We start from the raw sequence: 18,550 nt of genomic DNA, 5'->3' as shown, positions 1-18,550 counted from the left end.
CTCAGTTGCTACAATCTACACTACGAAAACATAGATTTCATATGCTGGTTATGTTTTTTCAAAAATCCATTTGAAGTCATATATAACTTCTTTTTAAAAAATATATTTTATTGATTCTTCACAGAGAGGAAGGGAGAGGAATAGAGAGTTAGAAACATCGATGAGAGAGAAACACCGATCAGCTGCCTCCTGCACCCCTCCCACTGGAGATGTGCCTGCAACCAAGGTACATGCCCTTGACCGGAATCCAACCTGGGACCCTTCAGTCCGCAGGCCGATGCTCTATCCACTGAGCCACACTGGTCAGGACCATATATAACTTCTTAAAATGTTCATGTGTTCCCAAATCCTCCTGCATCACTTGTGCGTTTGTGGGGGTCTGTTCTGGTCTTGGGGGGGCGTGGAGAGAAGGGAAGTTGATCCAAATCTAGTCACACTCTTCATTTATTCATTCCTACATTCAACAACTATTTATTGCTCACGTCCTCTGCATTCTAGAATCTTCAAATGTTCTTCCTGGGACAGCCTTAAAAAAATACTAGTAACTTTATCCTTACCCTCGCTGTCAAGGGCACCTACCTCAGTTGCAGGCTCCATCCCCAGTAGGGACCGTGCAGGAGGCAGTCCATTGATGATGCTCCTCTCTCAACATGGTTTCTATCTCTCTATCCCTCTCCCTCCCTAAAAAAAATTAATAAAAATATATTTTTTTAAAAATAACTTTGTCTTTTCTAAATGTCTAAAATAACTCCCGGTGTCTTCACCTTTTTTAAAAAAAAAAAAAAAATATATATATATATATATATATATATATATATATATATATATTATTGATTTTTTTACAGAGAGGAAGGGAGAGAAATAGAGTTAGAAACTGGGGATGTGCCCGCAACCCAGGTACATGCCCTTCACCAGAATCGAACCTGGGACCTTCCAGTCCGCAGGCCGACGCTCTATCCACTGAGCCAAACCGGTTAGGGATTCACTTCTTTTTTTTTTTAATGGTATAATTTAAATGTTTGCCTTTAATGGGTTAACGCTTTTAACAGGGAAAAAAAAAAAAAAAAGGCGACACGATAGTACCGTTCTGTTTGCAAGATAATTACAGGATTCAGAAAAAGACGGTGTGATGTGTAACGAGAGTTGAAAGTGAACAGATGCCTTCTCCTTTGACTCCTTCTGTTCCAGGAAAGAGTGCCTTCACACACCAATGTGTGTTTGCTACAAGAATATCAGAAAATGCAAATGAGCAACAAGAAAGAAAGGAGCCCTAGCCGGTGTGGCTCAGTGGATAGAGCGTCGGCCTGCGGACTCAACGGTCCCGGGTTCGATTCCGGTCAAGGGCATGTACCTTGGTTGCGGGCACATCCCCAGTGGGAGGTGTGCAGGAGGCAGCTGATCGATGTTTCTCTCTCATCGATGTTTCTAGCTCTCTATCCCTCTCCCTTCCTCTCTGTAAAAAATCAATAAAATATGTTAAAAAAAAAAAAAAACACTCCCATGCCCGAGGAGCCAAGTTAATATTAGGATCATGCAAACCGAGAGACGCCGAGGACAGACAGACACCCAGTGCAAACAGCCTGCGTTGAAACTGCACCTTCTCGACATTGGCCCCGCCCAGGCTCCAGCCAGGCCCCGCCTCCCCTCTTAGCCCCGCCTCCAGCCCCGCCCCTCGACGGTCCGGTTAGTCCCAGTTCTCGCGAGAACACAGCCCGGAAGTTTTCCGTCCGGAGCGGTAGTGTCGGAACCCACGTGGGCTGGGCTTGTGGGGGGGATGCGCTGCCGGTGTCCGCGCCGGAGCTGAGCGGGATCGGGGCGCCATGGGGAAGCTGCACCGGCGGTACAACGTCAAGGGGCGCCAGCAGGCGGCCCCCGGCCCCTCGAAGGGCCCTCCAGAGCCGCCGCCTGTGCTGCTGGAACTGGAGGGTAAGGCGTTCGGGGGCTGGGTTTGGGGGGGAAGGGCCCGGGCCTGGGGGTCAGGGCAGGCCCATGGGAGCCGAAGGGCTTTTGACGACGCCCTGCCCTCGCCACCCTGGGGCGGGGGGCGGGGTCAGAGAGCTCCCCTCTAAGATCCAAAGAAGGGGGCACAGTGACAGTCTAAGTTTTTTATATGTTTGTATTGACTTCAGAGAGAGAGATGGAAACGTCAATGATGAGAATCATGGATCAGCTGCCTCCTGCACGCCCCCTGCTGGGGATGGAGCCTGCAACCGGGGCATGTGCCCTGGCCGGGGATCAAACTGGTGACCTCCTGGTTCATGGGTCCACGCTCAACCCCTGAGCCACACCGGCTGCGTGACAGTCTGATTTAACCGAATTTGGAACAATACCTGGGTTTCTCTCCCCTCATATAACAGCGTAGGGGAATTTGGGCAAGAAAATAAGTTCATTTGTCCTGATGGCTTCGTTCATATAAGCTCCTTGCCCTCCTGCTCCAAGGCGCTTGGCACTCCTGTTAGTAGGAGCGCCTACTAAGTGCCAGGGACCCCTAGACGCTGGAGAGGAGACGAAAAAAAAAGAGGCTTAAGAAAAATTAAAAATCTCAGCCTTCGTGAGGTTAGCAGCTCCTGGGAGGAGACAGCAAAGACAAACAGGTAAAACATACAGAACGGGGCGTGGACGTAAGTACGAAGGAGATAGAGCAGAGAGGTGGTGGGTGGGCTGTGATGTTGCATAGGGTGGATGGGGAAGGCTTGCTGAGAGAAAGAGCATTGAGTCAAGACCTGAAGGTGGCCAGTATGGCTGAGTGGAGATGAAATTTAAAAATGGGGGCAGGGCCCCAGCCGGAGTGGCTCAGTGGCTCAGTGGTTGAGCATTGACCTATGAACCAGGAGGTCATAGTTCAATTCCCGGTTAGGGCACATGCCCGGGTTGAGGGCTTGGACCCAGTGGGGGACATGCAGGAGGCAGCCGATCAATGATTCTCTCTCATCGTTGATGTTTCTCCCCGCCTCTCTTTCCTCTCAGAAATCAATTAAAAATATGTTTAAATAAAAATAAGTAGATATGGCCGAAACCGGTTTGGCTCAGTGGATAGAGCGTCGGCCTGCGGACTGAAGGGTCCCGGGTTCGATTCCGGTCAAGGGCATGTGCCTTGGTTGTGGGCACGTCCCCAGTGGGGGGTGTGCAGGAGGTGGCTGATCAGTGTTTCTTTCTCATCGATGTTTCTAGCTCTCTATCCCTCTCCCTTCCTCTCTGTAAAAAATCAATAAAAATATATTTTAAAAAATTTAATTAAAAAAATAAATAAGTAGATATGGCACAAGCTTGGTGCCTCATAATATTATTATGAGAATAGTTTTGATCTCACAGACCCGCTGAGAGCAGGCCCCACTTCCGAGGACACACTGGTACTCACCCCGTTTCCTCGTCCCCCACCCCCACACTGGGATGGAGGCACCCTGGCTCACAGCAGAGCCGGACCCGTGGCACATGCTGGGTGGATGAGTTGAGTGGACACAGGACCGGCTCGGCCCGCACCCCCGGTCCTGTGTGAGCGTTCAGGTGGCTCACATGCAGGGTTAGGGGGGGTCCCCAGAGGAAACCAGCATTAATGGGGAACCCTGGGTTCTGCCAGCGTCTGAACCCCCTGGCCCTGGGGCCGTGGGTCACACCAACGTGTCTTTTCAGATCGGGACACGTTGAAAGGCGTCGACGCCAGCAACGCCCTGGTCCTGCCGGGGAAGAGGAGGAAGAAGACTAAGGCCCCTCCGCGGCCGAAGGCCAAGAGGCCTCTGACCAAGAAGGAGCGGAAGGCGCTGCAGAGAATCTTGGAACAGAAGGAGAAAAAGAGCCAGGTACGCCCGCTCCGTGGGGTCTGAACCCGGATCTCCAGCCTGGAGAGAGAAGGGGGCCGGGGGGGGGTTGGGTCTCAGTCCCAAAATGCCGGGTATGGGGAGAGACTGAAAAACCCCGACCTCGAGGCTCTGCCGATTCACGGTTGACTCTCTGTCAGGGTCACCACAAGGGCACTGTGTCTACAGCAGGGGCCACACGGGCCTTCCCTTAGGGGCACTGACACCTATTCCCCAGAGCAGGCGTCCTTAAACTGCGGCCCGCCGAGGACATGTATCCGGCCCGCCGGGTGCCGCTGCCTGTCCTGCTTAGCAGCCGACGCGTCCCGGGCCCCGCAGTGCGCCTAGGAATTTGTTCATAGTTTTTTTTTTTTTAACTATAGTCCGGCCCTCCAACGATCTGAGGGACAGTGAACTAGCCCCCTGTTTAAAAAGTTTGAGGACCCCTGCCCCAGAGCACGTGTCCCTGTAAAACCCTGCGTGGCACTCCCCACCCCCCTCCCCCCGCTGTTCTGTACCTCATTTTTCTCTTTTATCGATGGCGAAAGGTACGTACAGGCACATAGGAAGTACGTGTAATTCCAGAACGATGAGACAAAAACTCACGAGCTGCTCACCGGGAGAAAGAAGCCAGTGGGTTTGCTTGCCGCTGTGCGGGTGGTGCAGGGAGAGTCTCGTTGACCCAGCCCCAGACTCCGTGGGGAGGACAAAGCACACGCATCTGTCAGCTTTAGAACGGAACAGTGCAGCTGCCTTTTGACCTTAAGGCTGTGGGGGTGAGGGCTTGGAGGGGAAGAGGTTAACCAGAGAACTTACGTACAAACCCATGGGCACAGACAGTAGTGTGGGGGAGGCCCAGGGGCGGGCGGAGGGGGTCAAGGAGGATTAAAAGGGGGACATCTGTAATACTTTCCACAATAAAGATAAACCTTTAAAAATATAAAAGTCTCCCGGCCGGCATGGCTCAGTGCTTGAGCATCGACCTATGAACCAGGAGGTCACAGTTCAATTCCTGGTCAGGGCACCCGGGTTGCTGGCTGCATTTCCAGGGTGGGGCGTGCAGGAGGCAGTCAATCAATGCTTCTCTCTCATCATTGTTTCTATCTCTCTCTCTCTCCCCCTCTCCCTTCCCTCTTGGAAATCAATAAAAACCTATTTTATTTACTTATTTTTTAAATATATATTTTATTGATTTTTTTACAGAGAGGAGGGGAGTGGGATAGAGAGTTAGAAACATCGATGAGAGAGAAACATCGATCAGCTGCCTCCTGCACACCTCCCACTGGGGATGTGCGCGCAACCAAGGTACATGCCCTTGACTAGAATCGAACCTGGGACCTTTCAGTCCACAGGCCGACGCTCTATCCACTGAGCCAAACCGGTTAGGGCAATAAAAACCTATTATAAATAAATAAAAATCGCCCAGCCGGTGTGGCTCAGTGGTTGAGTGTCAACCTGTGAACCGAGAGGTCACTGGTTCGATTCCAGTCAGGGCACATGCTGGGATTGTGGGCTTGATCCTCAGTGGGGGGCGTGCCTGAGGCAGCCGATCCATGTTTCATCGCTGTTTCTGTCTGTCTCCTTTCCTCTCTCTCTTTTTTTCCTTCCTCTCTCTCTAAAACCAATAACAAACACGTTAAAAAGTGCACATCTGCATATAAATAAACGGTGCCGGCATGGGGAGCTCTGACGGGGAGGGTCACCTCCCGGGGAAGAGGCTGACGCTCCCCGTGGCTGACGCTGCCCGTGGCTGACACGCGTGTCCGCCCGCAGCGCGCCCAGATGCTGCAGAAACTGAGCGAGGTGCAGGTGTCGGAGGCGGAGATGCGGCTCTACTTCACCACGTCCAGGCTGGGCACCGGGAACCGCATGTACCACACCAGGGGGTGAGTCGGCCGGCCCTGCGGCAGCACGCCCTCCCGCCCAGGTGGCGGGTCCTGCTGGGGCGTCTGACTCCTGGCTCTCCCGGCAGGAAGGCCGACGAGGCCGCGGCCCAGGGTCCGGAGAAGGTCAGCAGCCTCAGCGGGGCCCGCCGCAAGCGCCGGCTGCAGGAGTCGGAGGAAGAGTCCGAGTCCTCCGTGGAGTCGGAGCCGGACGAGGCCCCGGACGCCGAGCCGGTGGAGGCAGGTGCCGGGATGGTGGCCCTGCCTCTGCCGCCTGCTCCACCAGGGGACGCGGGGGAGTGCTCGGAGCCCAGCGGTCCCCCAGCTCCCCCAGCTCCTCCGGCTGCGGCCACCTCCCTGCCCAGGCCCCCCGCGAAGCCTGCCGTCTTCATCCCCGTCCACCGCTCCCCGGAAATGCAGGTTCGTGCCCCGGGGCCTGTGATGAGGCCGCGCGGTGAGGGTTCAAGCGTTCGGACAGGGGCGCCCGGGGACGGGCAGGCTGCCTCACGCCTGTGCCCGCTGCCCTGCTCCGGCCAGGCTGTCCCCGAGGACACGGGTCTCGCCTTCTGCAGGTCCCTGCTCGCCTCTCTGTCCCCTCCCCCGGCAGTCCAGGCTTCCACTCACCACGGACATGCATGGTCCCCGAGTCTGAACACCACCCACCTTTTTTTTTTTTTAATTGACTAGGGAGAGGAAGAAAGAGAGAGAAACATCAATGATGAGGATCATTGATCGGCTGCCTCCTGCACGCCCCACACTGGGGATGGAGCCCACAACCCGGGGGCATGTGCCTTGGCTGGGAATCGAACCATGGCTTCCTGGTTCATAGGTCGACGACGCTCAGCCACTGAGCCACACCGGCCGGGCCCCCCACTTTTATAGAGATCACGCTGCCCTACGTAGTCTTTGTCGGAGCAGAGTCCCCTTGTCCCCTCGGCCATCTGCGGGGCTCCCCCCGGCTGACTTCTCCCTCTGCAGGAAGAGCGCCTGAGGCTCCCGATTCTCTCGGAAGAGCAAGTGATCATGGAGGCGGTGGCCGAGCACCCCATCGTCATCGTGTGCGGGGAGACGGGCAGCGGGAAGACCACGCAGGTGCCGCAGTTCCTCTACGAGGCCGGATACAGCAGGTGGGCCGGGGGCCGTGGAGACGGTGTCCCCGAAAGTCCCCCGGAGCCTGGGCCCTGCCGGTCACCGCTGTGTGGCTCTGGGTGGGCTGTCGACCGTCTCTGGGCCTCCGTCTCCCTGGCTGTGAGGTGGGGCAGTCCGTGCACCCCGTTCCCACGGTTGACTCGGGGTGAAGCGCTGAGATCAGTCCCCGGCGCTGTGTCCTCCCTCCCCCAGCGATGGCTGCATCATCGGCGTCACGGAGCCCCGCCGAGTGGCCGCCGTGGCCATGTCCCAGCGAGTGGCCAAGGAGATGAACCTGTCGCCACGGTGAGGGCTGGGCCTCCAGGGGGGGGAGGTGCAGGTCCCCTGGCCTTGCCCAGGGTCCGCCGTGCAGGAGGCTCTGAACAGCGTTGCGGGCCCGCGGGCCCTCGTCCATCCTGAGGGCACTGGGCGGGGGCGGGGGCGTCGCTTCTGTGTCTGAGCACGGGGTCTCCTTAGGTGGGCAGGAAGGGTTTCTGCACGGCGGGCGGTGGGACCCTCCTGGGCAGGGCCGTGGGCTCACGTGCACGCCGTGTCCCGAGGGGCAGATGGAGCCTGTTGAGCCGCGGCCGATGTGGCTCAGGTGATAAAGCGTCAGCCCCTGGCCTGAAGGGTCCCGGGCTCGATTCTGGTCAAGGGCATGTACCTCATCCCTGCCCCGCCTGGTTGGGCAACCAATTGACGTGTCTCTGAAAGTCAATGGAAGAATATCCTCACGTGAGGTTAACTAACAGACAAACAAAAAAATACTGCATCCTTATTGTCTGCTTTGAATAAAACTTAAATGAGTAGCCGAAACCGGTTTGGCTCAGTGGATAGAGCGTCGGCCTGCGGACGGAAGGGTCCCAGGTCCGATTCCGGTCAAGGGCATGTACCTTGGTTGCAGGCACATCCCCAGTGGGAGGTGTGCAGGAGGCAGCTGATCGATGTTTCTCTCTCATCGATGTTTCTAACTCTCTATTCCTCTCCCTTCCTCTCTGTAAAAAAATCAATAAAGTATATTTTAAAAAAACAAAACAAATAAGTAAGTGAACCGCCCGCTGTGAAAATTGTGAGCCTTACCGGCCTGTGTGGCTCAGTGGTGGAGCATCCACCTGTGAACCAGGAGGTCATAGTTCAATTCGGTCAGGGCACCTGGCCGGGCTGCGGACTCCCTCCCCAGGGGGGCGGGCAGGAGGCGGCCGATAGGTGTCTGGATCTTGCCCAGGGCCCTGCCCTCGCCGCCTGCCCTCTGGGGCCAGGCCGCTCCGCCGCCGCCCGCCTTGGCTGCAGCCCCAGCCTGCTGGACCTCGGGGACTCTGCTGCTTGTCCCCGCAGCGTCGTCTCCTATCAGATCCGCTACGAAGGGAACGTGACGGAAGAGACCAAAATCAAGTTCATGACGGACGGCGTGCTGCTCAAGGAAATCCAGAAGGTCGGTCGCTCCTCTGACCTCCCGGCGGGGGCGGGGGGGGGGGGGGGGGGAGGTGCCGCCTCACGCCGGCCTCCCCTCAGGACTTCCTGCTGCGCAAGTACAAGGTGCTGATCATCGACGAGGCCCACGAGCGCAGCGTGTACACGGACATCCTCATCGGCCTCCTGTCCCGCATCGTCTCTCTCCGGGCCAAGGTAGGCGGGAGGGCGTGCGGGAGCCCCCTCGTCCCACGGCCAAGGCCAGGCCCCCCGCGCGGTGGAGCCGGGGCTCCATCTGCATCCGGCTGCTGCGGCCCGGCTGTGAAACGTCCCCGTCCCCCCCACCCCCCCGCTGGACCGTGGGTCTCGGTGTCGCAGCCCCTGTGGGACCCCCGTGGAGCCCGCGTCCAGCCTCGGGCAGTTAAGGACCCCCTTTCACGAGCCACCGCCTGGGAGGGGTGGTCCTGCTGTCAGCTCGCTTCTCCCCCTTTTGCTGGGACCTTTGGCAACCAGAACGGGGCTGAGGCTGAGGCTGAGGCTGGAGGGGGCCGAGGTCTCCCCGCCCTGGTGCCCGCGGGTCACCCAGCCTGTCGCTCGCAGAGGCTCCTGCCGCTGAAGCTGCTCATCATGTCGGCCACGCTGCGGGTGGAGGACTTCACGCAGAACCAGCGGCTCTTCCCGGTGCCGCCCCCGGTCGTCAAGGTGACGCCGGCCAGGGTCTCTGGTGGCGGGGAGGCGGGGCCCTGTCCACTCGGGCAGCGAGTGTACCGGAGGTTCCCCGGCACCGCACGGAGACCTGCCGGGTGGGGACGCCCAGGAGGGGGCGGGGCGAGCGGGCTGACGCTTGGCCCACGGGCACCCGTCCTGCCCGCTGCAGGTGGAGTCCCGGCAGTTCCCGGTGACGGTGCACTTCAACAAGCGGACGCCGCTCGAGGACTACAGCGGCGAGTGCTTCCGGAAGGTGTGCAAGATCCACCGCATGCTGCCCGCAGGTGAGGCCCCCCACGGTGAGGCCCCCCACAGGAGAGGCCCCCCCATGGGTGAGGCCCCCCCACGGTGAGGCCCCCCCACAGGAGAGGCCCCGCCCACGGGTGAGGCCCCCACAGGCGAGGCTCCCCGGTGCAGGCCAGTCCTCCCTCCAGGCCCGAGGGCTCGCCCTCCCCGAGGGGCTCGGGTACTTACTTGCTCCTGCCGCGCCTCCGCTTCCTCACTGGCTCCAGAGCGCCCACAGCCCCTGCCCTCCCAGTTCCCCAAAAGGATCGGGCGGCCTCAGTGGCTGACGGATGCTCCTGTCCACGTCTGATAAGCAGGGGCCCAGGCAGGTGTCCGTTGGCACCGGTGCCCCCAGACAGGACAGGAGAACGGTGTGTCCCGCCTGAGCGTCCCTCTGGACCCCAGGTCCCGGGTGCCGGTTCGGTTCTTCCCCTGACGCGGGCACTTCCTGTGGCCTGCCCGGCCCTGGCTCTGGGTGACCTGTTCTGGGCATTTCACGTGACCTCGGTGGGCGGCGGGTGGGACGGTGACCGAGGAATCCCAGTCCCCGTGCCCTCGGCCTGGGGTGGCTGCCGGTGCCCGTCGGTGAGTCCCGGTTTGACCAGCTCCCACTTGCGCCCGGCTCGCTCAGGGCAGGGCTTGGCCGGTGGTCGGGGCGACGTCACTGTTCCCCCCGTGGCGGAGCGGGTCACGGGGCCGCCTTCCTCCCGCAGGTGGCATCCTGGTGTTCCTGACGGGGCAGGCCGAGGTGCACGCGCTGTGTCGCAGGCTGCGGAGGGCCTTCCCGCACGTCCAGCGCGGGCGGCCAGGTAACCCGCCGGCGGGGCGCTCCCTGGGTGAGGCTGCTCCTTCCCCCGCCCTCCCCGCCCGGCCACGGGACGCCCTCCCTCACCTCCCTCTCTTCCAGAGAACCAAGACCAGGGAGACCCGGTGGAAGAAACGCGGAGGTTTAAGAAGTCTCGGGCGCGGGCGAGGAAGGCCCAGGCGGCGGTAGGTGGAGGGCGGAGGGCGGAGGGCGGCTGTGGCTCTGCAGTGCCCTGTGGGCCTGGTGGCCGCCACGTCCCCCTCCGTGGCTGTGAGGAGAGGACTCAGTGGAAGAGACAGAAGCCTCGCCGCCCATCGCATGAGGCTCGTTTTGGGGCTCCGTCGTGCCTGCGGCTGCCGGGCCGCATCGGGAGCCCCGGGAACACTGCGAGCAGGGCCTCTGTCGGGAGGGGCGGCTGCGGGCGGCTGGGACTGGAGGGTCAGGGGCCCGGGCTGTGTTCCCTGAGAAGCTTCCAGAAGGCCGGCCCTGAGCGCCTGGGCAGTAGGGTCCTTACTGAGCCACCACTAACCCGCCCGCTGCCTGTATGACACGCCAGGCAGGGCCCCCAGCTTCCCGTGTGTCAGCCAGCGGTCCTGTGAGCCTCCCAGGTTCTAGGAGAGCAGGGGCCGGCAAACTGCGGCTCTCTCGACCCCTGCAGGAGAGGAAACAGGACCAGGGAGGGCGGGTGGCCGGCTGGGCCTCGTGTTTGTTTTTCCTGCTCACGACACACGTCTGCACACGGCACACGACTGCACACGGCACACGTCTGCACACGGCACACGTCTGCACACGGCACCTGCGTGCGGCCGGGGTCCTGAGGCCTCGTTTCCCGCAGGTGTTGCCGCAGATCAGCCTGGACAGCTACTCGGTGCTGCCGGCGGGCGAAGGGGACGAGGACAGAGAGGCGGAGATGGATGAGGAGGAGGCGGCGCTGGGCTCCGACCTGGACCTGGATCTGGGGGACGGTGGGGCAGATGGAGGTACAGCCCCCCGTCCCGTGGGGGCTCGGGCTGGGACCTCGGGTTTCCGCTCCTGACGAGCACGGGGCCCCGAGCACCCGGGGGCTCCGGCTGCTTTGTCCCCGCTGTTTCCCAAGCTCTTGAACCTGCCTGGCCTCGGTGCCAGCTGGGAGGCGTGGGCAACTCCAGAGCGTGCTTGCTGGGCCTCTGTGCCCGGCGCCCTGCCGCCCGAGGCTCCCCCAGCGGGCCCCTCCCAGGCTCTCCAGGGGAGCAGATCCTAGTGTGCGGGTGGCCCCCCATCTGGGTCAGGCAGGGGCCAGGGGGAGCCTCGGGGCCTCCCTGCCCCTGTGCTGGTCCCGAGGGCTGAGCCCCGCCCAGCAGTGTGGCCTCTGCCTCCCGCAGGTGAGCAGCCGGACGCCTCGCTGCCCCTGCACGTGCTGCCGCTCTACTCCCTGCTGTCCCCGGAGAAGCAGGCGCAGGTGAGCGGGCGGGGCTGGGGCGGGGCCTGGGGGGGGCCGCTACAGGCATCGGGTGGGCAGAGCGGGCGGCTCACCCGATTTGGCGCCGGAGCCTCCTGGCGGGGGCAAGGGGCGGCCGTGCACCTCATCTGCCTGCACAGCCGGGGGCCTCGCCAGGAGGGAGACACCGCCCGGCCCTGCCCCCCCGAATCCCTCCCTGATTCGGGGTGTCTCTGCTGCCCTGCCGCTGTCCTAGGTCTTCCAGCCCCCCCCTGAGGGCACCCGGCTGTGTGTGGTGGCCACCAACGTGGCCGAGACATCCCTCACCATCCCGGGCATCAAGTACGTGGTGGACTGTGGGAAGGTCAAGAAGCGGCACTACGACCGCGTGACCGGCGTGTCCTCCTTCCGCGTCACCTGGGTCTCCCAGGCCTCGGCGGACCAGCGGGCGGGCCGAGCCGGCCGGACGGAGCCCGGGCACTGCTACAGGTGCGGCCGCTCTGCCTCACCCGCCGGGAGCAGGAGACGGGGTGCCACGTCCTGTTCCCCTCCTTCCCTCTCTTGCTCTCGCTGTGACCAACCAACAAATCCCCCCCCTCCTCCCCCCGCCCCCCGTCCCGGGAAGCAGCCGCGTAGCCCGGGTCAAGCCGAGGGAAGAGGCAGGAACAGGGCGGACCCTGTGGCGAGTCGGGGTTCCGGGTGGGGGTTCCGGCGGGTGTCCCCTCGTTTTCCTGAGTCTGAGCAGGGGGCCTGGTCTCCCAGGCTCTACTCCTCCGCGGTGTTCAGTGACTTTGAGCCGTTCCCGCCGCCTGAGATCACCCGGCGGCCCGTGGAGGACCTGGTCCTGCAGATGAAAGCGCTCAACATCGAGCGGGTCGTCAACTTCCCCTTCCCGACGCCGCCCTCGGTGGAGGCCCTGCTGGCCGCCGAGGAGCTGCTGGTGGCGCTGGGGGCCCTGCAGGCACCCCCGAGAGCGGAGAGGTAGCGGGGGAGCCGGGAGCCCCACCCCTGCGCGTGCTCAGCCCTCCCCCCTCCCCCCTCTCCCGAGCTGACCCGTGTGGGGGCCCTGCGTCCCCCAGGATGAAGCAGCTGCAGAGGTCCCGCCTGAGCTGCCCCATCACGGCGCTGGGCCGGACCATGGCCACCTTCCCCGTGGCGCCCCGCTACGCCAAGATGCTGGCGCTGAGCCAGCCTGACGGCTGCCTGCCCTACGCCATCACCATCGTGGCCGCCATGACCGTCCGGGAGCTGTTCGAGGAGCTGGACAGGTGGGGCGGGGCTGGGCGTGGGGGGTCTCGCTGGGGCTGACGGGCGCCTTGGCTGAGGTGCCTGGGGCCCGGCCCCTGGGGAACAGCTGGCAGTCGGGTGGCCTCCTCCAAGAGCCTCCCCTCTGGGCCCAGCAGGGTGCTCACCCCGGGACCCAAGTTAATGACGCGCCTCGGGGAGGCCGAGGGCAGGGCTCCTGGGGACCGTAAGGGTGCGGTGCCCAGACACGGCCCGGCCGCCCGGGGTCCAGGCGCCCTCGGCCACTTCCGGGCTGTGTGGCCCCGGGGCGGGGGGTGGGGGGGCGTGACTTGGCCTCCCTGTGCCTCATCGTGCCCTGGGCCCACGGGGCGCAGTGTGAACAGTAATTGCGTTGTCGTGAGGGGTGACCAGTTACCAGGCGCAGAGGACTCGGCTCTGCCTGACGGTCCGCGCACACGGAGAGAGCGGTCCCGGCATCCCGGCCGCCCCCGTGGACAGGCCAGAGCCGCCGGTGTTCCCTTTGTTGGGTGGTTGCTCTCTTTAAAGAGCAGTTTGTTGGGGTTTTGTTTGTTTTTGTCCTAGAGAGGGGGAGGGAGAGGGAGAGGGAAACATCCATGTGGCAATGACGGACCGGCTGCCTCCTGCAGGCCCCACATGGGGGATCGCGCCCGCAGCCCGGGCCTGTGCCCTGACCGGGAATCGAACCAGCGACCTTTCAGTGCCCGGGACCAGCCCAGCCCAGCGAGCCCCGGCCAGGGCGGGGTTGTCCCCATGCTGACCTCTAGACATGCCACTGCTGGGCTGGGAACAGGCCCGTTCTTTATCTCGGCTGCCAGGGGTGAATGTGGGGTCGTTTGAGCAGGAAGCCTAAGGCTTCATCGTGTCAGCGGCACCCCCACCCCCACCCCGGGCCTTGTCCCCGTCCCCGTGGCCCTGGGCCAGGGCAGTACCGGGGCTGTGCTGTGTCTGCAGGCCGGCCGCCAGCGACGACGAGCTCGCCGCGCTGAAGGGCAAGCGGGCCCGCGTGGCGCAGGTGAAGAGGGCCTGGGCCGGGCGCGGGGCTTCTCTGCAGCTCGGAGACCTCATGGTGCTGCTGGGTGAGTGCCCACGTGCGGGGAGGGCCGGGAGGGGAGCAGAGGGGGCAGCCGAGGGGACAGCTAGTGAGCGCCCCTCTTCCCCAGGCGCCGTGGGGGCCTGCGAGTACGCGGGCTGCTCGCCCCAGTTCTGCGAGGCGCACGGGCTGCGGTACAAGGCCATGCTGGAGATCCGGCGGCTGCGGGGCCAGCTCACCACCGCAGGTACCGGCCCCCGGCCCCAGGCCCCCGGCTCCCAGGCCCCCAGGCCCCCGGCTCCCAGGCCCCCAGGCCCCGTCCATGCCCCCTCCACGCTCCGTCCGGCAGGGAGCTCGCCCCTGTGTTTAAAGTCATCCTGAGCGACGTTTCCACGTACAGTTGCTCCCCGGCGATCCACCGATTCCGCATTTACTCATTCACCTGCTCACTAACAGTTCGTGACCCCAGAGCCTGTCCTGGGCGCCTCTGGGGGCCTCTGAGGACACGCCTCTGCCCGCAGGGCCTCACTCTCGCCCCTTCCCTGGTGGCATCCCTCCGTCACCCTTGTTCCCTGCCTCTGACCTGGACCAGCCGCTCCCCTAGCCAAACTCAGTGGTCGGCAAACTCATTAGTCCACAGAGCCAAATATCAACAGTACAACGATCGAAATTTCTTTGGAGAGCCAAATTTTTTAAACTTGAACTTCTTCTAATGCCACTTCTTCAAAATAGACTCGCCCAGGCCGTGGTATTTTGTGGAAGAGCCACCCTCAAGGGGCCAAAGAGCCGCGTGTGGCTCGCGAGCCGCAGTTTGCCGACCACAGCCCTAGCCCATGCTCAGCGCCCCCTTGTGGGAAGGCAGGCAGTTGGAGTGGATCCCACTGCTTTCCAGGCAGGAGGAACGTTCCAGAACGTTCAGTGCAGCCCCTGCTGTCTCTGGCAGGACCATCCGGGCCACTCTGCCCCCACAGAGGGCGGGGTTGTCCTGGGGGGACAGCGGTGAGGAGGGCTGTGGTCGGCAGGCGCAGAGCTGGGGCGACGCCACCCCGGGCCCCACGTCCTCACACCCGACTCCCCCCAGTCAACGCCGTGTGCCCCGACGCCGGGCTCTTCGTGGACCCCAAGATGCAGCCGCCCTCCGAGAGCCAGGTGACCTGCCTGCGGCAGATCGTGGCGGCCGGCCTGGGCGACCACCTGGCCCGCAGGGTGCAGAGCGAGGACCTGCTGGACGACGCGTGGAGGAACGCCTACAAGGTGGGCAGCCCGCTGGGGGCGGAGCCCCAACACCAGGGCAGCTGTGGGCCGGGCCTCCTCCCTCAGCCCCTCCCGCCAGCCTGGCTGTGGGTGTGGACAGGACACCGGGGCTGGGACAGGACACTGGGGCAGGGCGGGGCCCGTGGACTGGGGTGGGTCGTCCTCCCGCCAGCCTGGCTGTGGGCGTGGACAGGACACTGGGGCGGGGCCCGTGGGCTCAGGGTGGGCCGTCCTCGGTCATGTCCCCACACGGATTCGGGTGGCGTGTCCAGTGGAGTCTCATCTTCCTTTGGGCGTTGGCTTCGCCTCGACTTCATTTCTGTGACCCTTTCATGGAGGTGGAAGTTGCAGGGCGGACAGCTCACCAGTGTAACGTGCGCAGTTCGGTGGTTTCCGGAAGATTCCGGGTGCCGTGTGTTTTAGGGCGTGTGCGTTGCCCCACAGCGAACCCTGCGCCCGCTCAGTCACCCATCTCCTCCTCACCTCGCACCCGGCTCCAGCTCTGTCTGTGGGTTTGCTTATTCCTCGTAGCTCCTGCGAGTAGGATCCCACGGACGCGGCCTTTCCTGGCGGCCTCTGTGCCGCGCGTGTCCCTGAGGCCGGGCTGTGGCGTGTCCGTGCGCGTCAGCGGCTTCTCACGGCCGAGCCCGGGTCCCTCCGACAGGTGCGCCCCGGGTTCACCCACCGGGTGCCGGGTGTCTCCTGGGCTCACCACGCCCCTCTCTGCAGACGCCGCTCCTGGACGACCCCGTCTTCATCCACCCCAGCTCCGTCCTCTTCCGGGAGCTGCCCGACTTCGTGGTCTACCAGGAGGTCGTGGAGACGACCAAGATGTACATGAGAGGTAGCGGCCCCCGGTGCGCTCAGCGCAGTGTGTCGGCTGCGGGCTGCAGGGCCCCGGGTTCGATTCCCGTCAAGGGCACAAGCCTGGGTTGCAGGCTTGGTCCCCAGTAGGGGGCGTGCAGGGGGGCAGCCGGTCCAGGATTCTCTCTCATCATGGATGCTTCTATCTCTCCCTCTCCCTTCCTCTCTGAAATGAATAAAATAAATTTTAAAAAGAGAGGAAGGTGGCAGAGCGGTGGCTGGCCCTGGCCTAGCCCACTGTGGCTCTGAGAGCCGCGTCCCGGGCCCTTGGCGGGGAGATCGCTCCGGCCCCTCCAGCAGCGGTGACCTGTGACCCAGCCCCTCCCCCCTCTCGCAGGCGTCTCGGCCGTGGAGATCCAGTGGATCCCGGCGCTGCTGCCCTCCTACTGCCAGTTCAACAAGCCGCTGGGGGAGCCGCCGCCGGCCTACTGCCCTGAGAAGGGGCGGGTGCTCTGTCACCGCGACAGCGTGTTCTGTGAGTCCGACTCCCTGCTGGCCTGGGGCTCCCGCACCTGCGGCCTCACACCCTGTGTCTGGTGCGGGGTGGGGTGGGGTTCGGGGGAGTCGCCCCAGGCTGCCTGTCCCTCTTATGGGCGGGGCCCAGGCTGGGGAGGGACTAGGGAGGTCGTGGGCTCCACCCGGCCCCTCACGCGCCTGCCCTCCAGATCGCGTGGGCTGGCCCCTGCCTGCGGTGCAGGTGGACTTTCCCGAGGGCCTGGACCGCTACAGGCACTTCGCCCGGTTCCTGCTGGAAGGCCAGGTAGGCAGCGCTCCGCCTGGGCCGTGGGCGGGAGGGGAGCCAGGACCCCCGCCGATGCTGTGGTCTCCCCAGGTCTTCCCCACGCTGGCTTCCTACCGCACCTGCTTGCTGTCCAGCCCCAGCACGATGCTGAAGACCTGGGCCAGGTACGGCCTTGCCTGGCGCCTGGGGCCAGTGGTGGTGGAAGCTGGTGCCAGTCTCCTGGGCCAGCGTGACCGACTGCCACCACCCAAGCGGCTCAAATCCTCAGAGATCTGTTCTCGTGGTTCTGGAGGCCCGAAATCCAAACCACAGGCTGTCCCCTCCGAGGCTCTGGGGGGCCTCCTGCCTCGACCCCCACCTGCTGGCCCCTGCATCCTTGGCTGGTGGCCCCGCCACGTTTGTCTCTGCCTCCGCCTTCACGTGGCTGCCCTGCGGTTAGAGGCAGCCAAGGCGCCAGTGGTGGGCGGGGGGCGGAGAGGTGATGAGGTGTGGGCCCCCGTGGACAGGGCTGGCCTGGCGGCGGCCCGCCTGTGGCCATGTGACGCCCCACACCCCACGTCCCGCCCGCAGGCTGCAGCCCAGGACAGAGACTCTCCTCAGAGCCCTGGTTGCCGAGAAAGCCGACAACCGAGACGCCCTGCTGGCTGCTTGGAGGAAAAGCCCCAGATGTGAGTTTGAGCAGGGCAGCCCCCCCCCCCCCCCCAAGGGGTTGGGAGGGGACGGCATGGGGGTGGTCAGGGCAGCCAGGGTTGGAGAGGCTCTGCCTGGAGCCCTCTGACCCCGCCTCCCCTCTGACCCCATTTCCCCCCCCCAGACCTGCTGGCTGAGTACTGCGAGTGGCTCCCGCAGGCCATGCACGCGGACGTGGAGAAGGCCTGGCCCCCGACCTCTGACCGCTGACCCGATGGCTGGCCGCCGGACTGAGGACTGGTCTAGGGCCCCGGGGACGGCAGCAGCCCCGTCAGACACCATCCCTCTGGCCCTGGAAGCCCTCGTGCGTCTTGGCCCGATCTGGACGCGGCCTGCAGCCGCCCCGGCAGGCTGTCCCGGGCGACTGCGTACTATTTATCACGGGGTGGGCGATGGCTTGTCTCACGCTGACCTGACCCCCTTTTTAAAGGTGCTCCGTGGGCTGCATTAGTGCCTGTGGAGCCGCGGGGCTGGAGGGCGAAGCCTGAGAACGGGGCGACTGCAGGTTCTTCCCCCTCAGGGATGTGACTATGGCGGGGCAGAGGGGGCACCAGGAGGGGCGTCCCGGAGGCCAGCCCATCAGTGCCCTGCTGTAATAGATCTTGGCGTCCGCCAGCCGGCTGGCTCCTGGTTGAGCATCGAGCTATAAACCTGCAGGTCACGGTTCAATTCCCGGTCAAAGCACATGGCATAAGCCTGGGTTGCAGGCTCCATCCCCAGTAGGGGGCGTGCAGGAGGCAGCTGATGGATGATTCTCTCTTATCATTGATGTCTCTCTCCCCTTCCTCTCTGAAATCAATAAAAATACATATTTTTACAAACGTTGGCGTGGAAGTCCAATTGTCCTAGTGCATCTCTGACTGGGTGGTCTGGGGTGCCCCTCCCCCACACACCTGCTGCTCACCGGCGTGTCAGGGAGGTCACCTGGGGTGTCCCGAACCAGTTTGTGGGGACGCCGCAGTACAGAGGCCAGGGTTCCAGAGTGCACGTACATAGCGAAGACAGCACAACACGGACATGTTCAATGTTCCGGACTGTTCACTGCCCCGCTGTCCCCAGTGCGCCCCCATCTTGGTCTCCCCTGGCCTCTCCCCCCCACATCCACGCCGTCCGCAAGTCCTGTCACCGCCCCTCCAGAATCTGTGCGGAGCCTCTCACGCCCCACGGCCACTCCCGCACCCTCCCCGCCGCCTCCTGCGGGGACCTGGCGGGTCGTGTCCAGCCTGTGGGTCCATCGCTGGTTCCCCACGTGGCCGCCAGGGGGAGCCTCCAAA

At 63.3% G+C, this 18,550-nt stretch overlaps 1 protein-coding gene across 1 annotated transcript; it reads left to right on the top strand.

Annotated features, from left to right (window-relative positions):
• The first annotated feature begins 1,760 nt into the window (after positions 1–1,760).
• DHX37 (DEAH-box helicase 37) lies at positions 1,761–18,094 on the top strand. Its single transcript, XM_080649824.1, has 26 exons — positions 1,761–1,926; positions 3,631–3,797; positions 5,568–5,680; positions 5,767–6,097; positions 6,656–6,804; positions 7,019–7,111; positions 8,141–8,237; positions 8,318–8,431; positions 8,816–8,917; positions 9,093–9,207; positions 9,922–10,017; positions 10,116–10,198; positions 10,849–10,993; positions 11,375–11,451; positions 11,687–11,919; positions 12,193–12,411; positions 12,510–12,698; positions 13,648–13,772; positions 13,857–13,973; positions 14,808–14,980; positions 15,710–15,824; positions 16,182–16,319; positions 16,510–16,604; positions 16,677–16,750; positions 17,157–17,254; positions 17,401–18,094. The coding sequence occupies exons 1-26, from the start codon at positions 1,821–1,823 to the stop codon at positions 17,484–17,486; spliced, it is 3,450 nt and encodes a 1,149-aa protein (XP_080505950.1). The 5' UTR covers positions 1,761–1,820; the 3' UTR covers positions 17,487–18,094.
• Positions 18,095–18,550: the final 456 nt, after the last annotated feature.

This window comes from Plecotus auritus (assembly GCF_963455305.1).
Source record: "Plecotus auritus genome assembly, chromosome: 13".
NCBI classification, from domain to species: Eukaryota; Metazoa; Chordata; class Mammalia; order Chiroptera; family Vespertilionidae; genus Plecotus; species Plecotus auritus.
Note: the sequence above shows the minus strand (reverse complement) of the source record. Positions and strands in the feature narration are given on the sequence as shown.

Coding starts and splice junctions, on each gene's coding strand:
- DHX37 (XM_080649824.1), top strand. CDS start 1,821: ATGGGGAAGCTGCACCGGCGGTACAACGTCAAGGGGCGCCAGCAGGCG. Junction 1,927..3,630: donor TGTGCTGCTGGAACTGGAGG/GTAAGGCGTTCG, acceptor GTGTCTTTTCAG/ATCGGGACACGTTGAAAGGC. Junction 13,773..13,856: donor AGACCTCATGGTGCTGCTGG/GTGAGTGCCCAC, acceptor CCTCTTCCCCAG/GCGCCGTGGGGGCCTGCGAG.